The 23927-nt window shown below is 42.2% G+C and overlaps 1 protein-coding gene across 3 annotated transcripts in view; it reads right to left on the bottom strand.

Moving 5' to 3' along the window:
• Window positions 1-4430: 4430 nt before the first annotated feature.
• LOC128765381 (SH3 and PX domain-containing protein 2A-like) overlaps window positions 4431-23927 on the bottom strand; it is a 53488-nt gene continuing 33991 nt past the window's right edge. For 2 of the 3 annotated variants that reach the window (XM_053876089.1, XM_053876091.1), the window contains 7 exons: window positions 16855-16968; window positions 14634-14717; window positions 9465-9582; window positions 9066-9394; window positions 8929-8978; window positions 8697-8816; window positions 4431-8630 (listed from right to left, as the gene is read on the bottom strand). In XM_053876089.1, the coding sequence (XP_053732064.1) occupies window positions 6729-8630; window positions 8697-8816; window positions 8929-8978; window positions 9066-9394; window positions 9465-9582; window positions 14634-14717; window positions 16855-16968 (2717 nt within the window). In that variant the 3' untranslated portion in view covers window positions 4431-6728. The remainder of the gene's footprint in view (window positions 8631-8696; window positions 8817-8928; window positions 8979-9065; window positions 9395-9464; window positions 9583-14633; window positions 14718-16854; window positions 16969-23927) is intronic. The other variant, XM_053876090.1, reaches the window with a different exon arrangement.

The raw sequence follows: 23927 nt of genomic DNA, 5'->3' as shown, positions 1-23927 counted from the left end.
TTTTCCTTCAAGTCACTGTGCATTTCGTTTGTGTTTTAATTGCTGCTTTTTTGCCACTCAACCTGAAAGAGTTTCATCACAATGTTTGTGGAAGTTGCTGGGCTGGAAGTGGCTGCGGAATCTTCTTTGAAGGCTCCTCAGTCCGACACAGTTCGGATCCATATTCCCCACAGACTCAATTTAAATGTACTTAAGCACCGTCGCACAAAAAGGACGGGCAACATTAAAAACTGTCATTTGAATGTCATCTGTTTAAAGAGATGCAGCACATTAAAAGTTGAGCGTGTGAGCAAAAACACCACACAAGTCTCTCGCAAAGAACTGGCAGCCATCATGAATTCATTTCAGGAAGAGGAGTCTCAGGATGTTTTTCAGAAATTGTCATCGACAGCCTTCTTACTTTTCATCCCAAATTCCTCAGTGAAGAAAAATATTTGAAACAAATTTGTTTTTGAAGCGTGTCAAAGCAGTGTTGGGAATATGAGGCATCATGAGACAGTGTGCTAATTTTCAGAGGCCACTAGATGGAGCTCTTGGTTTCGAAATGATGTGAGGTTTCGTCGAATGAGATGTCCATTTTACAGCACACACTGGTGGCCTCTGAAAATCAGGACACTGTTTCGTGAAACCTCAGCAACCCGTCACTAGAAGTACTAACACAACATCATCACCTATTTCACGTTTGCACCTCTTTCGTCTGGTTGTTTACATCTGACCTGACGCAGTGCAAGACGCAGAAAGTGACGCAAACCTGTGGTCAGTTCGAGTCAACAGGCCTTCTTTGAGGATCACAAACAATTGTCCGCATACTGCCCCCAACTGGGCAGAGATGGTACTTACAAAACGGGACACCCAAGAGGGCAGTGACGTCAGAGATGAAGCGTGGGTGGAACGGACTTCGCTTCTTCTGAGTTTGTAGCCATCTTTTCAGTTTAAGATGTTTTGTTGGTGTTGACCCTTATCTCACTTTAAACTGGCTCCTGCTGCTCGCAGAAGAGTCACCAGCTTCATGATCGTTTGAAAGAAATACCTGCTCCTGGCTTGATACACGTAGACTAGACATTCATTCACCTTTGTCTCCTCCAGATGAGCAGCAGATGTTTCGAGGTGGTTGGTCCTTCTACAGCCTGCTCAGAACCCACATGGGGTCCTGAAGGGAGGAAGATAAAAGCTTTCTTTCCAGTGAAGTCAGTGCAGAAGCTCCTGAGCTACAGGTCAGACAGAAAGGCTTGACAGGCCTTCTCTTGTTTAACGTCCCACCATCTTCTATATGAATAACAAGGTGCTCTTAGTAAACGACCATAACTCTCTGGGAAAGTGTTTGGAGCGGAGGTATGTGAGACCCGGCCAGCTCATCTGTTATTTACCGAGCCTGGATCTAATGCTCTGCCACTTCTTCTCCGTGCTGCTCAAACACAAATCTCACGACATGAAACAGGCTGCTGCAGCCTGGTCCTCCCGGCGGGAGGGGTGGGGGGGGGAGTGGAGGGGTGGTGTGGGGGGGGCCATGTCTGCAGGTGACTCGACTACAGCTAGATCCACTGGTGTTGAACTTCAGCGTGTCGTGAAATGCTCCACCTGCTCCACCCTTTTTTTTAAACAGCAAAAAAACTGCCAGTTTTAGTTGTTATTTCAACAGCTTTTAAAGTTCAAACCAATTAGAGCCAAGATGCAATCAAAAAGAAAAAAAACATATAATGACACTTAATCAAGGGAACAGAGTCATTCCTGATTTTTAATTATCGCCTCAATTAATTGGGACCTGGAAGGTTCCAGTCAGCGGCTCCCAACAAGCTGAGCTCTGCTGCCCTCTAGTGGTGAGCGCCGGAACACTCCTTCATAAGAGTTCCACCTCAGTCAAGTCCTGCTCAGTGAGTGCGGGCCACTGACCGCAGCAGTCGGAGGTCACTCACCGCCCACGCTGCCCCCTCAGTCTGTACGAACGTGCGGCATCGTACGTTCTGCTGAGAAGGTGATCGGTTGCAGCCTGCCACCTCTTCATGACCTGTATGTCTCCAGGACCCAGAGACGTGCAGGTCAGATCAGAGCTGACCCTTCTCACCCTCGACCTGGACTGTTTGTTCCTCTTCCCTCTGGCAGGAGGCGACGGTCCATCCAGACCAGACTGTTGAATTTGTGATCAACCTTTATTTTATTTTATTTTATTTTATTTTATTTTATTTTATTTTATTTTATGTCGAAGCACTTTCCTACCACCAAGGCAATAAATTCTATTCTGATTCTGATGATTATGATTCTGAGAATCCCAGGGACTTGTGTGTTTGTTCATTCACACATACACACCCCACACTCCTGCACTTCAAATGTTAGCACTCTCATTGTTTTTTCTCATTATTTGGTTCATGATGTTGTGGGTGTTTTTTGTTGTTTATGTGGTATTTTATAAACAGTTCAATGTCATAAATGTCATATACGCACAGGCCGCCTGGTATTGACAATCCTCTATAGGCAGTGCGCATGGCGGAATTGACAATAAATCTACCTGACCTTACCTGACCTTAGCTTCTGTTACCCCCTTTTTGGGCACTTCTTGCGTTCTCCTCCTAAATCGGTGAGCATCTGCAGAGCTCCATCTGCTTCATTTTGTGGAGTGAAGCGGTGAAACCACAGTCCACGCCAGTAAAGCAAGCGTCTGTTTCCGGCAGTGACTTGAGAATCCTGCCATATTGGACCATCTGGAGAACCTCCTAAAACATGGAGGAGAGCAAGGCTGCTGTCCCTGACTCTGCTGTGGGTGACACGTAAACCCCACTGCTCTGAAGTCAACAGACGCTCGGCCCGACTGGTTACTCGCTTCCGCTTCCAAAAGCGGCGCCTGCGTGGCTGTTGGGAGGCAGCGCTGCCGCTTATTCTCACCTGCGACCTCGTCTCGCGCTACCGTTGATTATACGCCACATTCATTTCTCATTAACACGGTAGATTCCGGGACAGGAACCGGAAATTGCGCATGTTTTACCAACTGACGTTTACTGGTAAGCGCATGCGTACGTGGTTATATCGCACACGGGCAATGAAGTTTTTTTTTTTTTTTTTTTTTTAATTTTTTACTTCTACAGTGTAGATTAAGGGTTAGGGTTAGGTCTGTGCAGTTTGGCTGTGACAAACTGTGCGTAAAAACGTAAAATTACAATATTTTACTGTTAAATGTAGACTATTTTGACAACTATTCAGAAAACACAAATTTACTCAATATAACCAATAAACACAGTTCGTAGACCTTGCATATGCACGTTTCTAACATCTGGTTCCAGTCCCAGAACTTCCGGCGGACCACATCAGGCAGTGACAGGAGGTTTGTTTACGAATGAATTGAGGAAATGACATGTTGGAAAAGTCTTTTCTTCTACGATTCCTGCGCCTATTCGCACCTGGCTCTGCACATGTCAGAGTAGTAGTTCCGCTGCATGACTGCGTACATCTGAATCGGATTGGCATCGGTTTTGCGTCTTGAAAGCAGGGGAATATTATAAGTGTCACCGACTACACCATGCAATACACAACTGTAAAGAGCGTTTCCTGTCCATACACTACCGTAATATTCACTGTCATTCTGACAAGTCGCTCGAAAGTGGGTCACGAGCTGCCGCCATCTTGTGACATCATATGAGGAACCAACCACAGGCGAGCTGTGCTGCGAAGCGGTGGAATTGTCAATATCAGAGAACAATGGGGGATTTGTCAACAGTTTTTGAGGAAGAAGAGCTGGTTCATGTTAATGAAGTTCTTGTTTTTCATTTGATCCACGTTGGGCAACACTGAACGGTCATGTTGACGTCATACAGTAACACTCTTAAGAAGAAAATGAGTCAATGTATCATTTCACACTGCATATTTATGCATCAGTTCACATTGTGCAACAAGTGACTTATTGTCGCACAACAACAACATGTTTGGGGCGACTGGGTTGCAGCTTCAGAGCATTTCAGGCGATGTTTGCGGCGAAGCGAAGTTGAAAAATCTGAATTTCAGTGACAGATTGAGAGCAAGTTTATAGCAATGTAGAGAGAGAGGGCATATTCATCAGAAAGTTGAAGCAAAATGAAAGACAAAACAATTTCACATAAAGCAAATGGAGGCATTAGTGTTCATGTAATATATATAGCTTATGTTTGTTCATTTTACAAACAATGTAGAAGGATCACTACAGTGGCTGGAAGGTGCAAAACAAATTGACAAACTTTTCTTTTTAATCATGCAGTCTATGACACAGTCCAGTCCAGTCGGTCAGCGGTGCGGTTTCCTCCCTGCTGGCCAAGCCTGGTTCTACATCTAGAACTGGGATTCCCAGTTCTGATGAAGCCGAAATGCTTGGTTCAGTATCTCGCCCACTATTTCAAGATCCTGTTTCGATTCAAAGCACAGAGGAAACATAAACAAGCACAACAACAAGTAGTTTGAAAGTGCATTTATTAAAGTCATTCTTCGGCACTTTAGTTTGCTGACCACAACTTTAAAACAATAGTTAGCATCTCTTTAATACTGCATGTGAAAGTCAAATTTACTGTCCAGCAGAAATTTTTAATGGCTATTGGACGAGCTGTTTCAAAAATGATCACCCCGGAAATGACGGATATAACGAAGGATTACAAACATTAATTACATATTGAGATTTTTTTAAGGAAATGAATAAATACAGTTTAACTTGAAAAAAGGCCTGTTGTACGCCAAAGTAATATATATAAACAATATGACTTGGATAGTACTTGAGAACATAGACGATCAGAGATGCTGATGAATTGTTTCATTTGGACTATGTTACAAAATAACAAGGTAGAATAATTCACAAAAGTGACACAGTATAAAGATACAAAAATGTAAAAACATGCAAAAATAAAACAGCACCAATTTAGAGCTAATGCCACTTTACACTGCGCTCTTCCAACATGTCTTCTGACCACAGGAGTCTGCCTCTTAATGACGGACATAAAACTCACGATTAAATAACACAGAAAAAAAAATCATTAAATGTGTCTTTTACCTTTACTTTTGGTTTCTATAATTTTTAATCCATTTGAAACTGATGCTCTTTTAACCATGCATTTTTCACGTACATCTTTTTCACAACCACAATGACACGCTTCCTGTGGTCTCCTGACCATAATCCCACTTCTTATGCCGACTCTACTGCTCCAGAAGATTTAAGGTCTGTATCACTAGAACCAGGGATGAACCCCAAAGGGATTCTACAATATAAGAGAATTTAATGCAATAATAAAATATTGAGAATAACCGCTTTTCAACTTAGTATGGTTGTATAAAATGGATTATAAATTCAGCAAGATGTTTTTGTCATGGTTAAACACAGGTGTCAAACACAGCCCGGTTGAACCCTAAAATGAACACACAAAATCTGACCACTAAGACCACAAGTTGAGGTAATCGATATGCTCGTGATGACCATGATGATACAATAATGAGAGAAACCTCCAACAACATTCGAGGGTCCATTCGAAGTGCAGTGTCTTCTCACTCTCTAAGATTGACTACTGTCAAGTGGACTTTTCCTTCACAGACTGACATGGATGTCAGTCATTTGCGTTGCATGTTAACACATGAGGCATTCAGTTGCATCACGCACATTGCGATGCCACATCCTCATCCTAGCCTCAACCACTGTGTTGGAACGTAAATCCACAGGAGGGGACCCATTTGATTCCATTGTAGCGTGTCACAGGTAGACTGTTCAAGACACCTTAGCAGTTAGAATGTGGTGGATCCTCCTTGACCACGTCAGTCGGCTCTTAAAAATGCAAACTGCCGATCAACTTTGAGCTCTTTCCAGGTGAAAGCCATTGTTTTCATCTATAGAGGCATTCCATTATCCAAGCCAGGCTCTGAAGAACATGACCGAAAACCAGGGACACTTACTTAAATCCCCATCTAACCTCAACTGGCTCTCCTCAAGGAATTGTGTTCCCACGTCTCTTGTATCACCCAGTCCAGCAAAGAAACTCACGCCAGCCGCTTCTCTACGACACAACCTCGGCAAGGCAAGAAAGGCAGACCGATGGATGCACTTGAAAGGTTTGCATTTCGCCTCACCATCAGAACATCCCAGTAGGGCAGGGGCACAACTTCTAATCTGTGGATCTGCCAGATCAAACCTTTTCTACAAAGGTACTGAAGACTGAAAACCCTCCTCATCCTGTTCTGTCGTAGGGATTATGTACACGGAAATTGGAGTGGGAACATGGAGGACTCTTCTTCTTCAGCTCAGTATCCACCAAGGCCACAAGGTCCATTGACATTACCAGTAATTCCACTACTACAGCTCTCCACCTCACTGCTCATGAACAAGACCATAAAACTCCCATTTCATCGCCTGTAATTTGTTTTTTTGACACACGTCCACTGAAGATGTGCCTCATGCTCCAGGGAAATTAGACATATTAAAATCATGTAGTGTAATGTGGCATTAGAGGAAGTAGCTTTGGAAACAGGTAAGATTTTAGGAAAATGTTAACTGCTCAAGGCATTGTCGCTATCAATGAAACATGCAGTAAGCTTCAAAAACGTTTTACAGACATGACAATAAAATGACACTGGACACGAAAAGATCTATTTCAAGTTAGAAAGTCCCTCTTTTGGGTGACAGACATTGTTAAAAGCTGTAAACTAGTTGCTTTAACAGGTGAAGGGATTTTTTTTCGAAGGTACCAGATCGAGTCTCGGGCTGTGCAGAGTTCATCCAGCTCCACACGTGAGTCTTAGTGCTTCTTCTCAAGGTAATTGGAAGGAACCCAACCTTTCCTGGGCCTGCCATTGTCCAGAACCTTGCAGTACCACCAGCCATTTGGGTTTCTTTCAAGAACCTCCAGACTGGTCCCCTCAGGAAAACCCATCGTTTCCTCGTCGCCGTGGTAATCTGCAATGGAGACGTAGATCTCTCTCAGGTTGTTGTGGATGATGTGTGGCTTGGCTTTCATAGCAGACACGTGGAAGGCGTTCGAGGACCCGAGGCCAAGGGACTCTGAGCTCCCGGTGCCGGATCTATTCCTGATAGGCAGGGTTATGTTGTTTGGTGCAAGGCTGCGGGTCACCGCACCGAACGAGGCATTACGTCGCACTGTGGGGCTGGCTCGAGGCTGATCGGAGGAGTTCAAGGATTCATTCCTCCTGAGAGAGCTAACCGGACTCGGACCATCCCTTATAGGGGCTGATATGAAGACTGACTGGGGTCTGACCACCTGCTGCTGCTTGGGGCTGTTCTGCTTTCTCGAGGAGAAGAAGTTGGGTTTGGACAGACCCCCTGGCGGCTTCGAAGGGATGGGAGGTGTGACCTTCTTGAGGCTCTGGTTGATGTTGTTCATGGCCTGGACTCTTTGTTCGTTCTTCTCAAGGCTGTTGGACTTACTGAGGCTACCAAGTTTGGTCGGTGTGCCATCAGACTCGGACCCAGCAATGTCTTCTTGTGGGCGGACGGGTTCCAGATAGTAGGTGGGAGCCCAACCCTCAGCATCAGCCCAGCGGATGTACCACCAGCCGCTCTCCTGCTTCTCCACCACCTCCACTTCCACTCCAGCAGGGAAGCTGATCTCAGAGTCCTGGACTTTCTCGTACGGGTCTGTGGTGCGGTAAATGACACAGTTCTCTAGGTCAGAGTCCCCTCGGCTGCCTTTGGAGTAGATGGATGAGAAATCAGATGAGGTACTCTGAGAGGAGAAGGAATCTTCTGAGGAGATGACAGAGGCCGTCTCAGAGTCCTCGCCTCTGGCTTTACTGCCATTCTTCAGCTGCCCTGTAGGTCTCAACTGTCTTCTCAACGTGCTGATGTCCATCTTCTCCGCGCTGGACGTCTTAGCCATTTGTGGTTTTGGTCTTACCACTGGTTTCAATTTAGAGGACGACCTTGTCACGGGAGACGCTTTGCTTTCCTCCTGGTCTTTCTTTGTTCTAAGCAGGTCTATGGTGGACTCAGTAGAGGCCGATTTAGGACTGCACCCATCATCAGCCTTGGTCAACAGCGTGCTCCCATTCAAGTCAATCTTAAGCTTGTTTCCCGCAGATCTCCAACCCCCTGATTTTGGGCTGACTGACTTCTCAGGTTCCGTCTTGGAAGAGTTAGAATCCCTGCTGAACTGACGCTCTGGGGTCTCTTTAAAGGGCCGGAAACCGTCATTCTCATAGATGCACTCCTCCTCCGCTTCTCCCTCGTGCCCATCCTCAGAAGACTCGCCAATCCTGAATGAGGCGCTGTGGAGTGACGATGCTGGGGAAGGTTTGGAGGACAAGAAGGACCCCTTCTCTGAGCAAGCATCTTCAATCTTTGCATCCACCAAAGACGCTTCTCCTCTTAGAAACTCAAACTCAGACTCCAAATCCAGATCGCCGATGGCAGGGACGTCATACTCTGGCTCTTCATACACCGGTCTCCCAGGAGAGACCGGTGACTCTGGAGCTTCAGACCCAGGGCTGCTGGGCGGGGCGGTTTCCACTGAGTCGTTTTTTTTGACAGGGGGTGCTGGAGGAGGAACCTTTGGGCGACACAGTGTGCTGGTCCTGCGATTCAGGTTGGGCTTTTTGCGTTTATCAATGTAGGAACAGGGAGCCCACCCCTCTCTCTCGCCAATCTGGACATACCACCATCCTCCGGAGTTCTTCTCGATCACCTGTTCAAGGATCATGTGTTAAGACAAAATTCATAAATATAAGTCAGAGCAGATCAAAACAATTACCTCCGCCTTTTGTCCTCCATTGAAGCTAATGCCATCAGATATGCACGATTGGAACTCTGCAATGGTGTAGTACTCTGCTTCAACTGTAGGGGGCTCTGGTGGAGAGGGTAACTGCAACCCCTGTGGAAACATTTTCATGTCACAATGCAAATCCTCCAAATACTCAGAGCAATAAATGTGAAAATACAAGTTGAAAAGAAAGAAACAAAGATTAGCATCAAAGTAACCTCACCAGAGTAGCATCCCTGCGTGGGGGTGGTTTTTGCCTGAGTACTGGCGAACCTACACAATAAAGCAAAAGCACATTTGATCAAGAATATCATGTTAGCTGAGCCATTTTGGAAGTATGGAGCATTTGAAGTTACGAACCAATCTCCACCCTGTGAGGTGCGATGCGAGCTATAGCCGGTGAAGGTTGTTCCGCTTTTGCTTTCCCTTCCTGTGGAGAATTGGTGGGGCAGGATTCGGCTCGCAGGATTGGCAGACTGATCTCCTTCCTGGCCACTTGGGGGCTCTCTGATACCTCTTCTGTCTGAACATCTTTCTCACTCAGGGTCTTCTTGTTGAGCAGGTTGCTGATCTCCATGATGTTGCCAATGATCTCCACCGGACCAGTGGCAGGTTTTTTCCTGGGCGAGAGGTCGTCCTTCATCTTTTTCAGGTAAGAAGCCGGAGCCCAGCCCTCCTTATCCTGGTACCTGCGGAGCGGGTCAACAAAGAAGTCAGTCCCACGACCGCTCTGTATTTGCGCTCCAATTTCACTCCTACCTGATGAACCACCAGCCTTCCAGGTTCTTCTGGATCACCTCAACTATGGCTCCCTTCTCAAAGGTCATCTCATCCTTGCCCTGGCTGGCGTACGGCTGCACTGTCACATACTTCTCCTCTGCCAAAGTGGGAGAAGGGAACATGCTGTTAGTGAGAGTGTTTATTTATATTGTCTGCGAGACAGCGGGGAACAAAAAGAGACTCGCAATTCCAACTTGCAACAGTATTGTAAATTGTGGTCCGTCATTTTGTCCAACAACTGATCGTTACCATGTCAACATTGAGTCCAAAATTGTGGACTGAAGTGCATCCTGACAACTCATTGCTTCTGAGCCTCGCTCTCCAAATTTTGTATTTCGTTTCTCAGGATCAGAATTATTGAGCTCCTTAGTCAAAATTTAAGTCATAATATTCATATTTGAATCAAAGTTTCCAGACTCTTTATCTAAGTATTTGGTTAGCAAGTTTAAAGTAATAATGAAAAGCAAAACATGTAATGCAGCGTCTGACTATAGATGTGCAGGACTGAATACGAGAAGGACAAATCAAAATACTGAGATTTTCAGTCAAAAATATATTGAATTACTTTTATACAGTTTAGACAATCAAATGACACAAATACAGTAATAGGAATAGTCAGATTGAGACACTCAGTAGGATATAAATGTTAATGTTATACATCAAACTGTATAGACAGTATGAAAATACTGCATGTATGTTTACATAAATATTGAGTGAAATATTCAATGAGAATTTTGGTGAAAATACTTAGACACTAAGATGAAAGATTCTCTAGTAAAGATATGTAATATGACATTCAACGTAAAACCGAGATGGTTAGTGAAGTTCAATTTCAAGATACGCTCCACGGTGGATGGGGTGGGTTGTTGGCATTAAAATCTAAAATATTAAAATATATTAAAAAGATTGTGCACCAGTTTCTTGAAGTCCTCCTGTAATGATGACCTATATATAGGGAATTTGCATTGAAAATATTAATATTCAAAATCAAAATATTTAGATTATGGGTAGACATTGATTTAAAATATGGAAATATGACGTAAAATAATTATTATAAGTCAAAGATTACAAGTCAAAATGTTGAAAGTTGAGACGCTTACTACTTTAAATACTTAATGATGCAACAAGATCCAAACCTAGTCTTGTTTTCTTTATTTACACCCAACTAGAATGTGAACACAATAAACTGTCAGAATAAACTCTTTTTTTTTCATGAGGGTGAGTCAGAAAAGTGAAGTGCGAAGTGAAAGTCTGAGAGCGGAAAGCTCTGAATATTTTTGATGGCTCCTGTTCATATTCAACAAACAGACCAAACAGAAGACACCGACAAAACCACTCATTTTACACAAGTCAACACAAAAAGAAGCTGCTCAGGCAAAATATACGTCTGCAATAAATGAGATTTATTTATTTATTTATGGAGCAGCAACTAAAAAAAATGCTTCCCCGCTGGATCTTGAAACATGACTTCAGAGGTTGTAAGAGAAGTCATCCAAATAGAAGGGAAGATGCTGTTGCGCAATCTCCTCCCGGACGCACTCAGTCCTCCAGTGACCCATCTCACTCTTTGGAAGATGTTTACATCCAGCAATGTGTCCAAAGCCATTAGAGCTGAGCGCAGTGACGTCTGCGGGAGGTGAGTCAGTGTCCTGACCGTGTCCTCGGCCTCCTGACAGCAAATATCCGCTAGGTCAGCAGATAATCGAGGACTGCATGCTGATTTATACGTCCACACGAGGCCGGTGGGCAGAACAGACGACATCATTTCCTGTCATTAAAGCCATTCCTGTCTAAACACAAGGGCCTGGGAGGAAAACGGGCGTTCACACCGGGCTCACTGGGCTTTCTTTTATTATGCAGGCTTGTGGACACCAGTTGGTTCTAAGTGAGATCATGTGCTTCAACCATAATAGTGAGTCAAACTATCGTTCTATTTCCTGTTTGAGGCTGCAGAGATATGACTGGGAGATGTGGCAACAACTGCACCACTCTCACATGTGGCTGGCTTTTAAGCTCATCTTGTTGGAGTGGATGAGGGTAGTCAAGCAAGTCCAGATGAAGATCCTTGTGTACATATTAGATATTGTTACTATAAGAAGAAGCAAAAGAAACTAGATGATGCAGTTTCTAAACAGACTTCCGCTGAATGATCGGTGACTATGGAACGGTGGAGACGATGAGCTGCAGATCTGAATGGCGTCTGTGTGTCTGTGACTGAAGTAACAGCTACTCGCCAGTGACCTTTCCCTTCCTTTGAAACTATGTCACAGATAGCAAAAAATAAGCACACTGTGAGAATCCTGAGGCTTTTGTCTATAGCTGATTCCAACTCCATGACTCTCCAGTCAACGGTTTGCGCAGGATGGCTAGTTGAAAATTTTGGAGCAATTTCTCTCGGAGCTGCTCCTCTGTTTCAATGGAAGTCAATGAAAACCGGGTTTGGCTGCGCATTTTTGAATCTCATGCAAAGTCTGAATGTGCTACCCTATTTCTGAGCACATCATACAAGAGAGGACAAGTGTGACTACAACACAGGAGATTTTCATGTTTCTGTTGCACACCGTTTGGTCACACTGATTGAATGAAAACACTTTTTTTTTCTGCTCTGCTTCACCCTAGCAAGCCTGATTGCCCACTCTAACTTTCTGTTTGTTTTGCCAAATCCCGGATCGCTTTAAGCCAACTTTATGAAAAACGCCATGACTTGGCATGGATCTTTGATCTTAAGGCGACAGAGAAGGAGTGCGGCTACATTTTAAGCTTTTGCCGGTGCTCCTAGTCCAAAGTTTGGGGGGGCTGAAAACTGTTGAAGTTGGGGCTAAATTGTGAAGTTCTGCGTTTTTCTCCCATTGAATAACAAAATGAGGGCGTTTATCCTGGAATACCTCGGGAATTCTGGGACCTAGGCCTGCAAAAAGTTAACAGCAGGGGTCGCACGTTCTGGCTTTTTAATGGCGTTGCTACGACAATATCTCTGGGAGTAGCGCAACAAAAAAATGCGGCAAAAAACTATAAGAATAAGGAAAAGAATAATAGTGTGAGTCAAGCATTCACACAATGGCAAAAATAATTAAAACATTATGCAGAAAGAATGTGTTTTTGTGTTGGAAGGATAGGTTGTGCAAAATGGAAACGTTGTGACGCAAACCTGGACATGCACAGCTGCTGTTGTAAAGCATTCTTGTCCAGTCAGCAAAATATCTTTTTCACAGAGAAGAAACAACACAAAGCAGGATGTGAGTGAGTCCTTGTGTGGAAACAGCTACATCTCCACTCCAGAGAGCTGCAGCTTGTTCACTCCAAACCACTGCCAAGCTCAAGTTTTTGGGTTGAACTCAAGCGCCCATCCTGTCAGGGCTCCATCACTGATGCGAGCGAGCTCAGCGTCAGAGGTGGGATTACAGCTGATCTCTGTCCCTATCGGTGAGCATACACTCAGGTTTAGGAGCGCGGAATTAGACTGGAGCCGCTCGTAAAGCACAAATATGTCTCTGGAAAGCTGCTCAGAACAGCTTTTCGTCATTGAGAGTTGGGATGGGTTGCTGCTGTAATTCTGAGCAGATTGTTTTTGGCACGTGGGGCTTTATTATATCTGAAGCAATCTGGCTTATTTTTGAAGTGTAATTCAGCTTTGGATGAAGATCTGAGTTGGAAATGTTGGTTCGCGTTTCTCTCCAGTGTTTGAAACACGTCCCCCACAGCACCGGTCCCAATTACTGTGAGACCTTTCCATTATGAAGTCATTTCTACCCTCGTATCATGACTAAAGAATTTGACTTCTCATGATAGTTTTTTTTGTACTTATCCTTTACAGAACATTTGTTTTTTCATTATGGGCGTCTTGCAAAATTTTCTCCAAAATTTCCTCTTTTAATAACCAAAAGTGATTTCAAATTATTTGAATGTATTTTCAGAATACATTCATTTATTTGTACAAATAAATTATTAATAAATCATTATATTTTTCAGTCATGATAGTGGAGTTTATTTAAATGTTTTGTTGTTAATGTTAAAAAATATTTTGTTTCTAATTCAGTTAATTGTGGTTAATGTCCCTTAAATAAATAAAAAATTAAAAAAAATAAAAGTATCTAAAACTTTAATACATATTCTTGATATCTATTTATAAATTATGTTATTATTTTTGTCCACTTTTATGGCATTCAATTCAATCAAGATTACTTTAGAAAGGTCAATTCAGTATCACTCAAAACACATCATAAATATTGATTGCCTTGTACACAAATTAAATTATTCATATTAATAGCTTTATTTTTAATTTAACCAAAAAAATGGGATTTCTATGTCCATTTTAATGAACAAAAATGTTAAATAAATACGATTCTAATGATGAACTCTTTTATATTGCATATCACGTTCCAATCGTCGTCTTCATCGACGCTATTACTCTGTAGAAAACCACATTTTACAAAGCACAAAGTTAAGACATACTGCACATGTCTGCTAAAAATCACATTTGTTTCCACTACTATTTATTACTGTTTTCTAGAATTATATTTGGGGCAAAATAAAATTTAATATTGTGTTGCATGGTTTGCAACCTAGCGAGTTCAATGACACACAAAATCATGATGCCAAATTGATAAACAAATCCAGCTTTTCGGATGAACAATATCAAATCATTGACATGAAACACAAAAAAATGTTAATCAAAAACTTTCCTTCCAATCATCTATCCTCATGATGACATTTGTCACTGCGGAAAATTGTCCAGGCAACTAACACTGAAAGAGAGACCACTCAGCTGCTCTGTTGCACGCAAAAATGAAGCATATGGTTGATGTAAAACACCATTTTGTAACAAGGATGTGTCCCTGCACAGGCTTTTATTGATATTCATTTTCATAAATCATGGAAACTTTGGTGTTGAACCCTGTATTAGGCAGTTATCGGAACACACATATGAACGGTTTACAAGCTACTTTTTGAAAGGCTCTATGTTTCAGATGGGTCAGGACGTCTTGTAAAATGAAATATTTTGGAAAACTTCATCATCACTTCAGTTAGTGGTTAGTCAGCGCTCATGATTTACTGAAACGGTGAGAGGAAAAACAGTCGTGTGAGTGACTAAAAAAAAAGGACCAAACATGAAGCGAGTGAGTTGGTGGAGATGCAGCGTCATTTCACCTCGGCTCTGCTGCCGGCTGATGACCCCGCCCAGCGTCCATCTCCGGTCCAGTCTCTTCAGGTGAGACTTATGTCGCTTAGTAACTGACGGACACAAACGATGACCAGACAATGATGAGCGGATTAATGAAGGGAAGGTTACACACAGATGATAACAGCGCCATTCACGCGCTACACAACCTCAGAAGCAAACAAAACCAAACACCAAAGAGATGCTTATTTTAGTCATTTCAGGACCTGCTTGGACAGTCAGCTGAACTACTATTTCCTCGCGGCTTTTTTGATTCTTCTGAGGTTGTGTAGCGCACAGTGGGCAGAGATACAATCATGAACATGAGAGGGGACACATGAGGCAAAACAGTTAATGGTTAAGGTGGACTGGGGACTGGAGAAGTGAAGGAGAGGAAGTGTTAAACCCAGACATGGTGTCCGTGGCTTGTAATTACGATGATGGTTTCCCTCGTGCCGAGGCATCTGGGACACACATTGCTGCGAGATAATGAGCAGCTGAGAATGATGAGTGTGTTTGTCGGCTGGTTTATCTACAAATGGTTGAGGATGAGCAGGACGTTATCGGAGTTTTCTTCATTAAAGCGTACAGACTCCAGGGAGAGGAGTTGTATAGGGCTATTTTTATATTGCTGTGACCCCGTTTTAACCCAAGCCAGGTGCTGGATGAGCGCCGGCTTCTGTCAGATCACATCTTGAACTACTTGCTCTCGCCAATTATCTACAAAAAAATGCACTTTTTTTCCACCTGAGTCGATGCAGCTGACAAAAGGAAGATGTTTTTTTACGAGTGTCATGCCATTCCTGTGACTGACTATAAACACTAATTTGGCTGACAGGTTCCTGCTATCGCCATCAGCACAGCCGGGTCTGTTGTGACTATCTGTCCAGCGTTTACATCCTGGTATGCGTACGTGTGTGTGTGTGGTCTGATTGTGTGTACCGTACAGGAGGTACAATGGCATTCCAACACTGTCTTCCTCGCCACCATTAAATCATAAAACCGCACAACACCGAATGAATACTGACTCCCATTGTGTCAGTACAATTATTATAAAATGTTTTGGCCCCGAATGTCGGAAAGTCCAGAGGGTGGTTGAATAAACAATGCGATTTTTTCCATGCCTCTGGTTTGTTGGGTCCATTATAACAATGCTGCATCAAATTTTACTGCGTCCATAACTTTTAAAAGGTGAATTAGAATGCACTAGAGGAGGGATGATTTGACCAGCAGGCTCTCAAGATTTTATTCTCATACTCTGGCTAACATAACTCTCATATCAGCATTTGTCTCGGTGAAAATGACACATGGGTTTTGATCACAAAATGGCTACTGAGTGAGTTTAATATTGAGAGATGGATGCGTAACATAAGATACATTGCTGGGTTCAAATAAAAGTAAATGGATTTTTTTTTTCTTTTTCAGTGTATAAGTTCCAGAATTTAAACACTTTAAGATCAAGCAATTTAGTCAAGATGAATTAAAAATTCTAAGTATCTGAAAAAATGATGCCCATATGTTTCATTTAACTGGACTGTCAAGACTGCTGATCAGTCATAAGACATAAAGTCCAAAATATGTCCAAAATATATACAACTTAATAATACACATATCACCAGAGCCGCAGTTCATGTCCTTTTCAATGCAAAAAGAAAACTAGACGAAGTAGGAAATGAATGTCGTCAAGGACGACAACTTTAGCACCTACTAGCATCTACTACACGGCTCATTTCTCACAAGTGAGTTGACTGGGATGTCGAAGGGCCTGCTGTGTATAATATATCATCACAGTTCATGAAGTGATTTAAAGAGCTGCATGTTAGTCACTAACTAATGAATAAATATTCTCATGTTTCGCTCCCTCGTCCCTGAAAGAGCCGCGTGTCTCCAGCCTGACGGTGGCCACACAACTCTACTGTATGTCTGCTGTACAGAGATGCAGTGTTCGGCACGTCACCCCAGCGCCCCTCCGCTTGTGGTCAGGCCTCTCCAGGGACGCCTCCTTTCTATTTACCCAGGCTTTGAATCTCCACTCTGTTCGTGCTTGGAAAGCTACTCCCCACCTCCCTGCATCCCAGCCAGTGGGATCTGATGAAAGTAAGGAAACTTTGCTCTGTTCTGTCCCAGATCAGAGACCAGAGGTGGGATCTGTGTGTGGGTCTGAGACAGCGTGTTTGTTTGTTCTCTGACGGCGGGCTCCTGGTGATTTACCTTCCCCGGTTTTCGAGGCGCCGAGCTCCAGGTCGTCTCGTGTACCACTGTGGGAGTTTAGATAAGTAGCGGGGACCCAACCCTGCTCCTCAGCGGTGCTGACAAACCACCAACCTGTGAAGAACAAGGCCAACAATGAGTTTGAGGAGGCTGAGACGCTGGTTTGACTTAAACCAAGAATTTGTTGTATACCCAAGATCACCAGTCTGCACTCCTGACTCCACCATCACAGAGCCTCTCTCCTAAAGCAATAGGTCTTTCAGTCCATATTGGAACTTTTTTTTACTTTTTAAACATCGAAAAATGCTGAACTAAACGCAAAAGAAGAAAAGCTGTAGAACAGAGTGGGATAACTCCATATTTGTTCAATAGTAATGTTTATTCCAAGGTGTGAAGTCAGCCCTCATTTGTTTGGTAAAACAAAATAGACCGCTGTATTATTGTCTGGGAGCTACACCAGAGCTTAACCAGACTTTGGGAATTACTGATCTACAGACCTGCTTTATCTAAATATTTGAAATATTGGGAAAACACGTTTGCCTTTTGAAGACTGAACTCATTACATAGAGAATTGTGGATAACATGTTATCATACCAAGTTATGTTGGGTCCAACACTATTCCAAAACGCTGGCTTGACAATAGGGAAAAGGTTTCAAGCTGCAAATAAACACAAGCCATCTTAAGTTGTACTCACTATGGTTGGGGATTCAATAATAAGTGGAGAGGACTAGAATCTGGCGCCTACGTCAGAGTTGGCTCATGAAAACATGGGGGTCCCCCTCAGCTTCTTGGACTTCACCACTGGCAAGAACAACCCGGGATTTATCATCCCTCTCCCTCATTTGCTCTGGTACTGGACTGGTTCTGGAGCAGCTTGCACGGTTCTTTGTTTGGCTTTAAAGATGTAGCGAGTTTTCTATTTCAAATTCATGTGACAGAATATTGACTAATACCACTTAGATGGAAACAAATTTGAGCTTTTAAAACCATTGTGATTTGAATTATTTACCTCTCACATTTCAGAATGGTTCATATGGAAAACAAACCTAAGTCCTGTTACCTTTTTAAAGGCTTGTTTTCGTCAGCCAAAATGTAACATTTATTTCAGCATGGCACGCCTCATTTATCTAAATAACGTAGCAGCTAATTTAACAAGGGAATTTGATTTATGAATACATACATAAACTTTAAAACTGAGAGCTTCATCATAAATGAAGTAGTTCCGTTTTATTGTCTCCTCCACACAAGGAGTGCAAGTAAATAATTATACCTACAGTATAGCTCACTTTAATACTCATGTTCAAACATAGCAAAAAGTTGGGAATTTGTGAAACATATTTTCCTCCTGGTGACAAATTTAAGAAATAGAGATGCTCCAGTTAACCTAAAAATATGACATAATTTGCCATAGGTTTTACAAAAACAATATATTGGCCAACAATCATATATTTTGGGAGAAAGCATGATTGCTGAATATCTGAAGTGCAGTATTTTGTCAGTGCATGACAGCATTTAGCCTAATCTAAGCGTGACGTCATGTGTCTCACTGGCCCACTGATGTGAGTTGCAGCACGCAATGACACCATCCAGTCATCTGCCAGCATTCTAAGTGGCAAAACTGGCACAAAACCCATCCTATAAGTGGTGCGACACACATCTGGTATTTGTTGTGGTAACGGAAATATAATACCGGACAGCTGCCTCAAGTACCCATAAAGAGGATTGGATAGTTCCATGGCACTTTCACAGATGGTCCCAACTTCTGCTATACATTTTTCTTGAGGTTTTTGGTGCAAAAAGAGCCGAAAAAGTGCTAGAAAACGCAGCATATAGGTTGTCTTTCAATCGTATGTTCGAGCTGGGATTTGTTTAAACAAACCCTCTGCTATATTACGCAGCAACAACAAACTTACAACGAGAGTTTGGCGCTGAGAGTGTTTCTGTTGTCAGCGTTTGGCTCCGATCACGACGCTGGCCGGGACTCAAGGATGTAACAAGCCATGTAATCGTCTCAGTGCTCACATAAAGACTGTGGTATCTGACTGAGCCTATATCAATAAATCAGAGTGAGCAAAATGAAACTATGTTCAACAGAGATGTGAACGGCAAAACACACACCATGAGTGGCGTGTTCGAATTCTGCTGTAGTTTAATTTGTTTTAATTTATTTAGTTTTAATTTCATTGTTATGTTTCTAAAACTAATATCACAAGCCAGGAGTGGCACTCTGGTTTACTCCCACAGGCCAAAACACGCTGAGGTTAATGGGTGACTCTAAAAAGGTGGGATACTGGCCTCTCAATACAGTCAGTCTGCAACGATTTATGACATTCTGGTCCAAGAAGTTAGTGTCGTAAGTTTCAAACAATTCACAATCACTCAAAACTACGTGACCGAAGGTTGCACATGCACACAGACTTTAACGGAAATGCATATAGCTGCACAGGTCAGAGACCACTTCCCTGGGGTACTACGCCAGTGTGTCAACTTATTTCTTCATTTTTTTATTGATACTTATTCACTCAAAAGGTTCACGATAAAAAGTCAATACTGGAACAGGTTGAAAGATTTGAAGAAACTGCATTCAACTCTAATACTTTCAGCTGATCAGCATAGAATGTTGCAGTGCATTATGGGACTTATAGTATGAATGGTGGGACTTCTTTCTAGCAACATAATATTAATACTTGCCTTTACTCAACCACACCTCATTGTCACAGCCCATGAGTGTCCTGCAGGTGTAGAATTTTAACAGCTTTTTTTTTAGATATTTAGTTGCTCTGTACAGCTTTAAATTTGCAGTTCTTCTGGCGTTTTATCAGCGTAATGTCGGACTTCCTTCCATTCTGCTGTGGTGCTGCTTGCTCTCCCTTCTCTCACAACATCGTATTCGATTGCAGCTGCCAGATGTTTTCCAGCGTAAAGCCTTAAAAATCCTCCGTACACCTGCTCGGAACCAAACAGGCTGTTAACAACTGCTGAACATGTGGAGTGCTTTGCAGCTTGTGAGCTCTCTTAAAGATCAAATCCGGAGCTTAAAAAGAGCATACCTGCAGCGTAAATATAGTTTTGTTCCATTTCTTTTGGATGGGTTACTCTGGCGCCGCCATCTAGACCTACGGTGGGCGGAATAAAAATAAAAATCCATGCAGCTGCACATGGCCATTTTCACACCGGCATGACAACTCAGGCTTAATGTCGTTTTCCCTTCATCACGCTGACACTGAAGGTAAACACGTGTGAGACAAATGAGCTGGAATGCTCTTAGATGGCGAGCAATCAGCTAAATGTCAGCAGCGAGGACGTGTTGTCACCTTGACAGGACTGAGAAAATATATGAGCTCACTGACGCTGAGAGCTGGATTTCCAACCAACAACCACGTGGCAGGTGCTTAGGCTGAGTCCAGTGATCTAGAAATGAGGCTCTTTCAGAAGAAACACAACCTGCACTAAGTCTCACTTTGAAGGCAATGCCGTTTGGAATCAGACCCACCAACTTCCTGCTCATTTCTGTGCACTCAAGTCGAAACATAGAGAAAAGTTCAGCTTTTTTAGGGGCCAAAATTCAGATCTAATGTCAACTAAAAGTCTGCAATGGTAAAAAATGTAATATCTCCTACACACCTGCCCTTTAAAACGGCACACATAGAGTACAAGCATTCAGAAGCATACCAGGAGACACACAAATAAACAAGTGCAATGTAAAAACTCAAATCTCACCAAGCCTTATTTTTAGTCAAAATAGCTCATAGTTCTTGAATTAAGACACATTCACTTATGACATTGCAGCAAGATGGATTCACTTGTTCTGTTGGTAGCTTTTTTCAATTATTTCAAAGTACTTTAAAACAAGTGAAAAACATCTGCCAATATAACAAGTGAAAAACAACACAAGTGAATGTATCTAAAAATCAAGAGGGATGAGATATTTTGACCAATAATAAGGCTTGACAAAAGATTTTGAGTTTTTGCAGTGTAGAATGAAGCACAGTTTCACCACGTTTCACTACTCTGGCAACACTGTTACCATGAGAAGCATTACTGAAACCGTTATGTGTGCCACATTATTACTCACAGATTTGCACCAAATGTTTGTGGCTGACGCATGATGTCTTGTCAGATGACCCATTGTATAAATGAGAAAAAAAGCAATGATATTACGCACTTTTCAGATAACATCCACCCGCTCCATATTCTGAGTACACCCCAAAATGTAACTGACAGAAAATGTAAATAATATTCAGGGGAGGAAGTGACTCCTCCCTGAATCTGGCGGATGAAATTATCTGTCCAGATAAGGAGGCAGACAAAAGTTCAAATGTACATGACCATAGATGTACCGTGCCAAAACTCACATTCATCTATTCATGCCACTGATTTTAACCTTCTTTATCTCCGGGTTCATCAGCTGACATGCATGCTTTCAGCCTCCTCCCACAATCTTTGGAGGGACATCTGTTGGGCTTTCCAGCCTTCTAGCACTGACATGTTTTTATATTTTGCTAAACGTTGGGATTATGGCTCTTAAGTGATGAGAAGGCAGAAAGCGTTTTAACCAGTTTACTTTTTTGGAAACCACCTTTAGGGAGTCAGCGGTCACTTCAGACAATAGCTGAGGCCACAAGTCTGTGGTGGAGCTCTCGAGTAACACAACCTCACAAGTGGATTTGGCCACAGACGTCAAACTTAAGTGAGTGGAGTAGAAAACGGGCAGGGACCATTTGTCTTGACATTTATATAGGAGTCCAAACAATGACAAGGAGGTGCGATAGGAACGGGTGAAGTCTCAATGTGACAATCAAAGCCATAATAATTCAGAAAGAAATAGATTTAAAGTCATGAAATTATTACTCAAATGTTTAGTACCAAATTAAACTATGAAATAACAATAATAATAATAATAAGAGAGAAAAAGGACTCTGCACAATCAATTATTTAAATGAAACAAAATGTGAACAACAAACAAATATAATTCTTGCATCACTTAAAGAGTAGAATAATATTGTTTCTAATCAAAATTCAATTTACATAAAAAATATAATAATATAATTAATAAGGCAGTGTGTAATACTGTAATACTGTTATTAATGTGTAAAACACATTAATAACAGTAATAAGTATATCACCAATAGCAGTGTTTAGAATTGTGCAGAAATGCAGTGAACATCATTACTTGCTAGACTCAAATTCATTTTCAAAAATATATGCATTATTAGACTGCAGCATTTACTAGTAACTTGAAACCAGTAAACCACTGTTCACAGGTTTCCAACACAACACTAAAGTGAATGCATAAAAATACTACTGTCACTTCTTCTACTGATCATAATTATAGTGCAATAGCATCATGAGAAGATGAATGCTGAAAACAAGGAATTGATCAGCCTGAATATAAAATGACTTCTTGATTACAAAAGTGTTTCATTTGCATCTTTGAGCATGTGCCAGTAGTGCAAAGCATGTGACTCCTATCAAGCAAAACACCTTCTTCTTTCCAAGAAAAGAAATCAAATAACACAAAGATTGGAAGAACAATGCGAACATTAAAAACGACTTCAGACAAAGTAAAGTCAAAGCTGCTTATGCAGCTCAGCAGTGCCAGATGGAGAAGTGCTTCAGGGATTGAAACTCAGGAGGAGAGACGTATGTTGGGGCGACGCTTCTAATGTCGCTGTCGTCGTTGTGTCACTTAGCATATATTTTTACACAGGCGGATCTAAAATAGTAGCGCCGAACTGTTTGTTTCCCTACCTTGCCATCTGGAAACTCCATCGGCTTTAAGACCTCGCTACGTTTTACAGTAATCAGCAACAGATTCTCAGCTGCAACTAGAAACTAAACTTGTACAGTTTTGGAAAGAGGTGGGGGACTGTTTCAAGTGCAAGGATGAATTCTTTGAGCACATCAATCAAACCTGATCGGAGACTGTCACACCAGCACACTGTGACAATCCATTTCTCAAGCCTCGACCTTGAAGAATCTCGAACATGTGTTTCAGATATGTATGGAGTCAACCAAACTCTTTCACACTTGACAGTCAAACTTGCGCACACTTCACTGACTTTGTTTGTTGCAGGACACAGTTTCCCTGCAGGACATTCCCCTTCTATGTTCTATGTTTAGCTGCTGAGTAAAGCAGCTAACTAGTGCATTGAAAAGTGCATATAAAAGACCAAAACAATATATCAAAGTTCAAACGTCATCCAACTTTAGAACCCATGTGTGGTTTTACAACAACAAAAAGTGTTCTTTCTACCTCAGTCATTTGTTTGATCATGAGGGATGTGTCATGTGATGCATCAAAAGCTCTGGGGTTGATTTGCCGTGGAGGAATTGTTACTTCTTGAGCACGCATGTTGGGAAGTGACAAAGAATGAAGTAATTGTGATCAGATTTTTTTAAATTGGAGACACATTTTGGTGAATAAAAGTGCTTCCCAAGCTAATCAATCAAACATATTTCTACAGAACCTTTTCATGAAGATAAACTCAATACCATTTGTCACAAAACACACCCAATGTCATTAGGTCACTGGTTCCATTCATTTGTAATAAAATCAAAGGGATTTTAAAGACCATCATTATCGACTGAACCAGTAGAATTTTCAATAAATCCGACAGACAGCAGTCGAAAAACAACCGTTCCCATCACCAGCAGTGAGAAGTTGGGTTCTGTTATTCATCTATCAATATATATAATATATATTTTGATATATTACATTCCTTTGGCTGATATGATATGTTCCTCTTGTATAACACATTGTCCAGACGTCTGAAGTCCAACAACAGATATTCGACTGAGTTTGAGAAATGAAAAACACCGACATGACGTCTAGCTATGCTCTTAGTTTCAATACTGGCGGCGGCCTTCCATGACCTACTCTGCCCGGCAGCGGCGCTTTATTTGCCTGGGTTCCAACTGACTCACATACACCGTAGACACCACACATCCAAAGCGAAGCAATTCCACGACACAGACACGTCTGTGAAGATGCAAAAACACTTGCATCCTTAGTGGCTGAAAACTGTGGAATGTATTTCCTGAACGGAGGCTTGTGTCTCATTGAGACGCG

This window comes from Synchiropus splendidus, chromosome 9, assembly GCF_027744825.2.
Source record: "Synchiropus splendidus isolate RoL2022-P1 chromosome 9, RoL_Sspl_1.0, whole genome shotgun sequence".
NCBI lineage: Eukaryota > Metazoa > Chordata > Actinopteri > Syngnathiformes > Callionymidae > Synchiropus > Synchiropus splendidus.
This window is presented reverse-complemented; position numbering and strand designations above follow the sequence as displayed.